This window comes from Cyclopterus lumpus, chromosome 4, assembly GCF_009769545.1.
Source record: "Cyclopterus lumpus isolate fCycLum1 chromosome 4, fCycLum1.pri, whole genome shotgun sequence".
Classification (NCBI taxonomy): Eukaryota; Metazoa; Chordata; class Actinopteri; order Perciformes; family Cyclopteridae; genus Cyclopterus; species Cyclopterus lumpus.
Genome location: NC_046969.1, coordinates 4,659,436 through 4,669,229, shown reverse-complemented (window position 1 = coordinate 4,669,229; position 9,794 = coordinate 4,659,436). Strand labels below are relative to the sequence as shown.

General features: G+C 42.8%; 1 protein-coding gene across 1 annotated transcript in view; it reads right to left on the bottom strand.

The window, feature by feature from the left end:
• Positions 1-1,041: 1,041 nt before the first annotated feature.
• LOC117729726 (leucine-rich repeat-containing protein 24-like) overlaps positions 1,042-9,794 on the bottom strand; it is a 35,861-nt gene continuing 27,108 nt past the window's right edge. The window contains exons 4-8 of the mRNA XM_034531057.1: positions 8,177-8,368; positions 6,507-6,675; positions 5,716-5,978; positions 3,782-4,357; positions 1,042-2,319 (exon numbers count right to left, since the gene is read on the bottom strand). Coding sequence (XP_034386948.1) covers positions 1,909-2,319; positions 3,782-4,357; positions 5,716-5,978; positions 6,507-6,675; positions 8,177-8,368 — 1,611 coding nt within the window. The 3' untranslated portion in view covers positions 1,042-1,908. The remainder of the gene's footprint in view (positions 2,320-3,781; positions 4,358-5,715; positions 5,979-6,506; positions 6,676-8,176; positions 8,369-9,794) is intronic.

Here is a 9,794-nt window from a genome sequence, read left to right as displayed (position 1 = left end):
GTGGCACACTGCTCACCCATATTTAAACTACACAAACACTGCATGCTGAGGTGGAGTACACACAGGTAAATGGAATAAGTAATCATTTTGCAATTTCATTGACTACCATCCTAATTGAATAAGATTATAGAATGTGTAGCATGTCATAGTTTGATATGATCAGTGCTTTTTGAATGGCTGTCTGCACTCGGCCAGTCATTGGAAGAGGAATGCATCACAAAGATATGCGTATATGCATGCATACATGTATATTCATATTGGAAAAGAATCATCAGTGTTCAACAATTCAGATAGACCTTATTAGGTTTAACTTTTTTCTATTCATTGAGTTGTATTGAAATAGATTTTCATTCTGTTTAGAAGTTATTTCTCAGTAATAGTGTTATAGTTAATAATGTATTCATCCTCACACACTAAGTGCTGATTATGACCAAACATTTGAGTAATTCCTATTCTACGATAGCCCTAGAAGCTGAACACATTGCAAGTATGAAAACATCAAGAATAAAAAAAAAAAACAGTAAATAGAGAAAACGTGCTTCAGACAGAAAACCCATCAAATACAGAATTACGTTGAGAAGCTGCAAATAGAGAAAACACAAACACATACAAACGTGATGTAGAGCAAGCGATTCACATGGCTTGTTAAAGTCGTCAGTCCTTGGAAAATTAGCTCAACGGTGGTTACTATTTGTTTAGTTTATTTGAACATTGTGATCGCATGTGTTCGATATTATTGCAGATATATGCTGTTGCCCTGGTGTTGGCCTTTTGCTTATTTGCCTAGAAATTCAAATAATCTGAGGTGTGACAATATTAGCTGGCTATAGTTCATTCCCAAGAAACGTTCAAGGCAAAAATAAATAATATTTCAGTTGGGTAAGGTCATGATGATGTGAATAATAATTAAAATGATATACCTGTTTATAATTCAATTACATTTTATTTGTATAGCCTCAGAGTGCTTTTCATTGTATGTACAACATACAACATCCTCCATCATCGGATAAGATCTTTAACAGGAAACAAGTTCAGGAGAGCAACAGAAGAGCATCCTCTATCGGGGTGGACGAAGTGTCCACAATGAACAACATCATGAATGTTTACCGAGCAGCAGTTACATAACGTGTGTGTTGTGTCTATTTGCAATGTGTTTTCTTAATTTGCAGTGTGTTTGGCCCTCAGAGCCACCATACTATATAATCATCCCATCAACTTAAATAGGCCTTAATATTTAAATTATATTTCTTTATTTATATTTGTATATATTTGTAGATGTAGCACCACTGGCCATCGTTAAAGCAAAGGACCCGGTATGCTGAATCATTCTGAAATATACAGAAACATTCTGAAATATACGGAAACGTTCTGAAATGTTTTGCCTTCAGATGCTCAGCAACCTACAAAGTGTGAGAATAAATTAAAACATGGCCAGACATTAACAAGTTATAAAATACACGCTCATTAAATGGATGATTCCATGATTTCCCCATTTGCAAACTTGAGTCTTCAGAGTTTTTGAAAGGAAATATATTAACTTTAAGAACTTGATGGATTGATGTACAGGGTTCGGTTGAGTTCAGTTTAGTTTGTCTTTGAGTGTCCGGCATTTAAATGGAAATTTACACACAAGCTGACTTTAGTGTGCAAGTTCACACAGCTTGTCCATTGAAAAGTCCCTTGGTGCTTTTGATTTAATAAACCCAAGAGTGAGCCAGGTATGTAAACCTTCTCCAATAGTGGCTTAGACTTGTAGAAAGCAAACACTTCCACAGGGATGTGTACTTATGTCCTTTACTGGTAGATTCCAGCAGTGACCCTGACTTTGAGATGAGACAGGCTTTGCTGTAAACCACTGTTTTACACACAGACCCTCTGTAAGGAATGGATGCCCCCCCCCCCATCACATCAGCAGTGGATCTCATAGGCTATCTGGGAGTCCATGAACAGGCCTGTGTGGTTAAGAAACATCCCTTCTGCCTCGGATGTGATCACAGGCTTGGCTTCCCCTCCCTCCCCCGCCATCCTCCTCATGGTCCGTATGTCGCCCTCCTGCTGCTGTTGCAGCTTTTTGTTGGGGGCCAGAGTGGGACTCATGGTCTGGGAAGGCCCAGAGGAGAGGGTGTGGCTGGAGGTGTCAGATGGAACAGGGCCACCCAGGTTAGTGGTGGAAACAGCTGTGGGTGGAGCAGAAGGCAGCACAGGCTTGGCCCTGTTGAGGACGTACATCTCATGGCCGCGCTCATCCCGATACTCCTCGAGCTGGGCGAAGGTGGTGGGGCCATCGGAGTAGTCATTCACGTACAGGATGCTCTCCTCCTGCAGGTTAACATGGACATCAATAACACAGTAATAATGGGAAAGAATGGCACACATTTTCAGTCTAATCAGTGCAGGAAGATGGAGCCGCAGATGGCAGATCTGGATCCAGTGCTCCGGGACTTGTTTGGTCTTCTGCTCCCCCTCTCAAATTACAGCCCCCTCCTCAGGGTCTGGGAGCTGGGTTTTTATGGGTCAAGCTCATAATTGGTCAATGCCCTCCTATAGTCCGGGGGGAAACCCAAAGTGGGATGAATCGGTCCAAAAAAAAAAAAAAAGTATAATAATAATATATCAATAAATACAAAATGTAACAATAACCCATCTGACCTGTTCTGGAATTCCCTGATGATGCCAGTAGACAGTTCCCCTGATTATAATATTAGGGACCAAGCACTGACCAGCAGTCAGTCCTATTGAATTTTTCCTACAAATTAATTGCAATTTGGCTAAAGTTGCTCAGAAACATTACATATTGTATGTCTCTCAGGCAAAATGTAGCTCAAATGCTTCCCTTACAAGATTTGAACAAAACAGCCCTCGGCCTAGATGTATGAGGTAGACAGATTTAACACCTGGAAACATGTAAAAAAGCGTCTTGGACGTCGACCATAAAGCCAGACATTTTTTATTGAATGTACTATTTTAGGGCAATTTTAACAATTTCCAGGAAGTGTACTTTGACAAACTGATTTGATCAGATTGACTTTAAATTTGGTCCATACAATTTTAAGACCTTTGTCATGGAACTAAGTGGCGGATGTGGCAAAAAAGTGCCTTTTACCATGAAACAGGAAGTTGTTGTAACTCAAATGTACATCTATTCTAATAAAGAATGGCTCATTAAATCAGTTATCAGTCTCTAATGTGCCTCTACATACCATCCATCCATCCATCTATCCATTTTCAATACCGCTTATCCTCATTAGGGTCGCGGGGCGCTGGAGCCTATCCCAGCTGACATAGGGCGAAGGCAGGGGACACCCTGGACAGGCCGCCAGTCCATCGAGGGCCCTCTACATACCAATATTGACTAATTTCCCCGCCCCTTTTTATGCCTCATATTGTGTTTTTGGGAGGCCTCCTTACACTCAGAAGAGAGTTCATGTTTCATTGGTGTGGTTGAAAATTTGTAACTGAAGCAGTATGTAACTTTGAAAAGTGTTTTTTCAAAATTTAACTTTAATTACTTGTCTGCAAACCTGCAGGAACATTTGAATTCACACACTATTAATATTGTATTTTGTACTGGCTGACATTAAATGTTGCTTTAGTGCCCATATTATTTGTTCTTTGAAATCTATAAGGCATTTCCTTCTTCTTAACAGCGGTTTCTTGTCAGATAATAATTATTACATCAGAAGGTTTCGAGTTTTAACTTAAGAATGATATGTGTTGCCAAACCTGTGTCAGAAAACAATTGTTTTCACCTTTAATCACACACACACACACACACACACACCTTCTCAGCTCCATCCGCTTCCTTCTCTCTTTGGCGATGCCGGCTGTAGATCATGGCGACCAGCAGCAGAGCGGTCAGAGCCAGCAGGGAGATGCCGACAGCAATTGCAGTTTGAGTGGCAGCTCCTAAAGCGCTGAAGGCCATGCTGCCTAGTGCGTACAGGGGCTCCCGGCTAACATCTGAGCCCGTAGCAGCACCGTGGCTCCTCAGCCTGGGCCAGGAGGGTGAGTATGGCGAGGACACCTGGGACCACGAGGCCCAGATGGAGGAAGAAGCGGAGGAAGAGGAAGTGGATGAGTTGATGGCGAGCTGAAAAGTCACCCTGGCCACACCCCCTGCGTTCCAGGCTTCACATTCGTAGAAACCTGCATGAGCTACAGTCACATTACTAAGAAACAGCATGCCACTGCCAGTGTCGGGGTCAAAGCGCTCGCCGTCAGTCTTCTGCAGACTGACTCTGCCTTCCTCTGAGGGTTCTTCTCCTCCAGGCATCCCACCTCCTCCTGCACCCAGCTCCTGAACCAGACCTCTGGGAGAAAGCACCACTTTACCCTGGGACGCCTTCCTCCAGGTCACCTGAAAAAACAGTCATTGTTTCATGAGCAGTTGTTTTATGTCACATAAATAATAATAAAAATCAGCTATCAACTTGAATTGAGCAGGGGGAATCATGTGATGCAGCCACTGAAGCTGGACACAAATTTACTGGAATTGACAAGCATATTTTTCTTACTATAGTTTTCTTTATGTTATTCCCTTAAAGGAGGTTCAAGGGTGAGAAACTTCATGTCACGATATTCAACACATCAACTGAGACCTCTCTCTAGAAAAGCCAATGCTCAAATCTTTCATGAAAGCTACTGCCTGTCACATAGACAAGAAGACAGCTGACATCCAAACCTCAGTCACAACTTTATCCAAGCAAGCTATGGATGACTTGAGAGACATTACATTACATTACATTACATTACATGTCATTTAGCTGACGCTTTTATCCAAAGCGACTTACAATAAGTGCATTAAACCATGAGTCCAAACTCAGAACAACAAGAATCAAGCAAGTACAATTTCTTCAATAACGTTAAACTACAGAGTACTATCCGTAAGTGCCATTTAAGTGCTACTAAAGTGCTAAACAACAAAGTGCTATCGGTAAGGGCCATTTAAGTGCTACTAGAGTGCTACTACGGCTCTACCTTCCCTATTCAAGGTATAGTCGAAAAAGATGTGTTTTTAGTTTGCGACGGAAGATGTAGAGACTTTCTGCTGTCCTGATGTCAATGGGGAGCTCGTTCCACCAATGAGGAGCCAGCACAGCAAACAGTCGTGATTTTGTTGAGTGTTTAGCTTGAAGTGAAGGAGCTACAAGCCAAGAGACAAAGACGATGACCTCAAAAACGGGTGCAGGAGACATTCGATCATTAAATTATTCAATCATTTAGATAATTAAATCTGGGTGGTGTTTGAATGAACAACATCAAGGTCTATGGAGGGGACAACAACCCTGTTCAAAGACAAACCCAAAACCAACAGAACTAATTGTAGACTTCAAGAGGAAAGCCCCACTTGGAACCCCTCATCATCACAGGGATGGCTGACAGTTGCTCGTTTCAGGCTCTTTCCATCAGCAACAGTGAAGGAAGCATCAGTGTCTTTCTTTCAGAAGGTAGGACGCACCCCGGAGTATTCATGGTGGCATTCTCACCAGCGGTTTGGACAAAACAACCAGGCTGAGAGCTGATGTCCTCAACAGAGAGTCATCAGCTCTGACCTTCCTTTCGTGGACACACACTGTACATCCAACCAGCTCACGGTGTATCTTTTAATGCTGCTCTTTTAACTCTTTAAATGAGCTACACATGCAATATGCCTGAACTGTCCTGTACTTGTGCCAACTTCTGGAAGTTATACTTATTTGCTTTAAGTATCCTTACCTGTGGCCGCGGGTAACCAGAGGCATGGCAGGACACCCTGAGGCTCTCTCCCAGGCGCACCGCTAGTCTCCTAGGCTCCAGCTGCACCAGTGGAGGGATACACACCAAGCTATTGAGGGGGACCTCCACCAGGCTGAGGTGTGAGAGGCGTGGCGGCTCAGTGCAGACCAGTCGACGTTCTGCAGAGCTGAGCAGCCTCTGGCCCTCCTCATCAATCCAGCTCCTCAACCAGTGGAGAGCACAGTCACAGCGCCATGGGTTGTCTACAGCAGAGCAGAGGACAGGAGGTTAGCTCCCTCCAGGAGAGGACATGTCATGTACTGTCAGTGAATATGGTGTGTGTGTGTGTGTGTGTATAAGGTACCTTATACACACACACCGTATTCACTTCTCACAAAACATTGTGAGACATGTCCTCAGGAGGCTAAGACATAAGCAATCTATATATGGAATGTATGTATATGAATGGAAAATGAGGAAGCTGCATTATGACATGCTGGATTAAAAGTTTGGAAGTAACCATACACAGAGAGAGAAATGCATTGACTGCATAAGGAATAACTTCAGGGAGAATGTGAAATAAACTGATTCAATGGAATTATTGTTATGTTTTAATTAGATAATGGAACCAGGATTTCAGTCAAAAGGTGTCGGCCTGCCTGGTTCTGTCTATTTATAGAAAATGGTTGTTTTAAAAAGTGCAGGTTGCATTGGAGAGAAAAGTAGAAAAAATACCAAGTTTTCCTCGGGATGTTCCCCAAACATCATGTATGCCAGTCATCCCGCCTCACCTGTGATGCGCAGCACCTGTAGACTGACCAAAGGTCGCAGGGACGCAGGGCCGATGGTGTGTAGATTGTTCCTACTCAGGTCCAGCAGAGCCAAAGAAGTCAAACCAACTAGAGCTTGGTCTGCTAACATCTCGATATTGTTGTGCTGCAAATGGAGCTCCTGCAGGCGCTGCAGAAACGTGGTACATTTCCAGTGTTCAGTCAAAAGGGCCCTGCCTGCCTGGTTCAGTTTATGGAACCTCATCTAGGAATGAACACAACTGCAGCGCTGAACAGGACATGGAGATTGCATCTTGCATAGATAGCTACATATTGAGTTTATTGTTAAAATGTGTGAAATATCATAGACATCATACATGTGCTCTAAGCACGCTGTAGCAGACCTCCACCGAGAGTTTATAAACCTGAAATGTCCACGACACAATCTGAACTAATAAACAAACTTAAATAAATTTCAAATAAGGACAGACCGATCTCTAACCTTCCCTTCCTCTCTAAGATCCTTGAGAAAGTAGTCGCAAATCAGTTGTGTGACTTTCTACATCAGAATAGTAATAATTGAGGAGTTTCTGTAGATGGCATTTCCCTGGCATCCAACACCACTGTAAAGAATCTCGGCGTTATCTTTGACCGAGACTTGTCCTTTAACTCCCACGTTAAGCAAATCTCAAGGATTGCATTTTTTCATCTACGTAACATTTCAAAAATCAGGCACATCTTGTCTCAAAAAGATGCAGAAAAGCTGGTTCACGCGTTTGTTACTTCCAGACTAGATTACTGCAACTCCTTATTATCAGGCTGCTCTAATAAGTCTCTTAAATCCCTCCAGTTGATCCAGAATGCTGCAGCTCGTGCACTCACAAAAACTAAGAAAAGAGATCACATTACTCCTGTATTAGCTGCTCTGCACTGGCTCCCTGTAAAATCAAGAATCACATTTAAAATTCTTCTCCTCACCTACAAAGCCTTAATTGGCCACCATCATATCTTAAGGAGCTTGTCCCACTAGAGAGCTGCGCTCACTAAATGCGGGGCTACTCGTGGTTCCTGGAGTCTTAAAAAGTAGGATGGGAGCCAGAGCCTTCAGTTATCAAGCTCTTCTTTTATGGAACCAGCTTCCACTTTCAGTCCGGGGGGTAGACGCAGTCACCACATTTAGGGTAGACTTGAGACTTTCCTCTTTAATAGTGCTTATAGTTAGGGCTGAATCAGGTTTGCCCTGGTCCAGCCCTTAAGGTATAAACACATTTAATTGATAGACATCAATCGAGGATATGAGTCACTGATTCTACCTGGTCACATGTCCTTTTCATTTAGTTGTAATTCATCCTTCATCATATTCTTCATTCATGCCATTCATTTTGTTTATTTTAGCGTTTATTTATATATTTTTATTTATTCATATCTTTTTTTGTTTAGTAGTTAAACTTTAGTCCCTTATGTAGTTTGTCCAATAAATATTTCATTTATAAAGAACTTGTTCATTTGATTTGTGTGTATATGAAATAATAAGTCCCTATACACCTGGAGAAAAACTGTAGCAACCCTGAGATTAAGATTTAATTGGTTAATATCACATTTTGAAGTTGGATGGCATCCAAAATGTATAATCGTTATAATAATCATTGTTTAATAAATCTGCGATCAGCAACAACGCTACAATGCCTCACCTGTAAACCACGGAAGGTATAGTCCAGTAGGCGTGTGATGTCATTTCCTGCCAGGTAAAGAATGCGGAGATGTTCAAGTCCCTGAAACATGTCAGCTGTCACCAGGTGGACCCGGTTCCCGTTCAGAGCCAGTTCCAGCAACTGGCCCTGGTTCTGGAATGAGCCAGGCTCCACTGCTGCGATTGTGTTGTTCTGGAGGAAGAGGAACATCAGAGGGGACCAAACCAGAATCGTTGCGTCTGGTTATTGCTCAACAACTGCAGCTTCTACTGCTGATACTATTTGCAAAATATTTCAATCAATGCCTACATAACATTCAAAAAACCAGGCACATCTTGTCTCAAAAAGATGCAGAAAAACTGGTTCATGTGTTTGTTACTTTTTTCAATTCTATTCAGTTTATTTTATATAGCCCATCCATCCATCCATCCATTTTCAATACCGCTTATCCTCATTAGGGTCACGGGGGCGCTGGAGCCTATCCCAGCTGACATAGGGCGAAGGCAGGGGACACCCTGGACAGGCCGCCAGTCCATCGAGGGCATTTTTTTTTTTATATAGCCCAATATCACAAATTTGCCTCAGAGGGCTTTACAATCTGTACACATACGACATCCCTGTCCCAGGACCTCACATCGGATCAGGAAAAACTCCCCAAAACACTGTTTCAATGGGAAAAAAGAGAAGAAACCTTCAGGAGAGCAACATAGGAGGATCACTCTCCCCGGATGGACAGAAGCAATAGATGTCATGTGTACAGAATGAACAGCATTACAGAGTTTACATAAACACATTCAATGAATATGACAATGGACCTCCACAATCCATGAAACAAAAGTAGGTAGAGAGGAGGGGGGGCGGGGCGCTCTCTAGTGGGGCAATATGGTATTACAAGATCCTTAAGATAGACTGAATTACTGCAACTCCTTATTATCAGGGTGCTCTAATAAGTCTCTTAAGTCACTCCAGTTAATCCAGAATGCTGCAGCTCGTGTACTCACAAAAACTAAGAAAAGAGATCACATTACTCCTGTATTAGCTGCTCTGCACAGGCTCCCTGTAAAATCAAGAATCACATTTAAAGTTCTTCTCCTCACCTACAAAGCCTTTGATTGTTGATCCATCATATCTTAAGGAGCTTGTAGTACCATATTGCCCCACTACAGAGCTGCGCTCACTAAAGGCGGGGCTACTCGTGGTTCCTAGAGTCTTAAAAAGTAGGATGGGAGCCAGAGCCTTCAGTTATCAAGCTCCTCTTTTATGGAACCAGCTTCCACTTTCAGTCCGGGAGGCAGACGCAGTCACCTTACTTAAGAGTAGACTTAAGACTTTCCTCTTTAATAGTGCTTATAGTTAGGGCTGAATCGGGTTCGCCCTTGTCCAGCCCCTTGATATGCTGCTATAGGCTTATAGGCTGCTGGGGGATGTTTTAGGATACACTGAGCACCTATCTCCTCTTCTCTCTTTACTTATGGATGAATTTACATCTCTCCATTGCACCTTACTAACTCTGCTTCCTCCCCGGAGTCATTGTGAGACGGCCTCCTGCCTTGGCCCTGCTGATCGCCCCACCCCCCCTCCTCTCGCCCTCCTTCTGTTTCGGGGAGTGTGGAGGTCC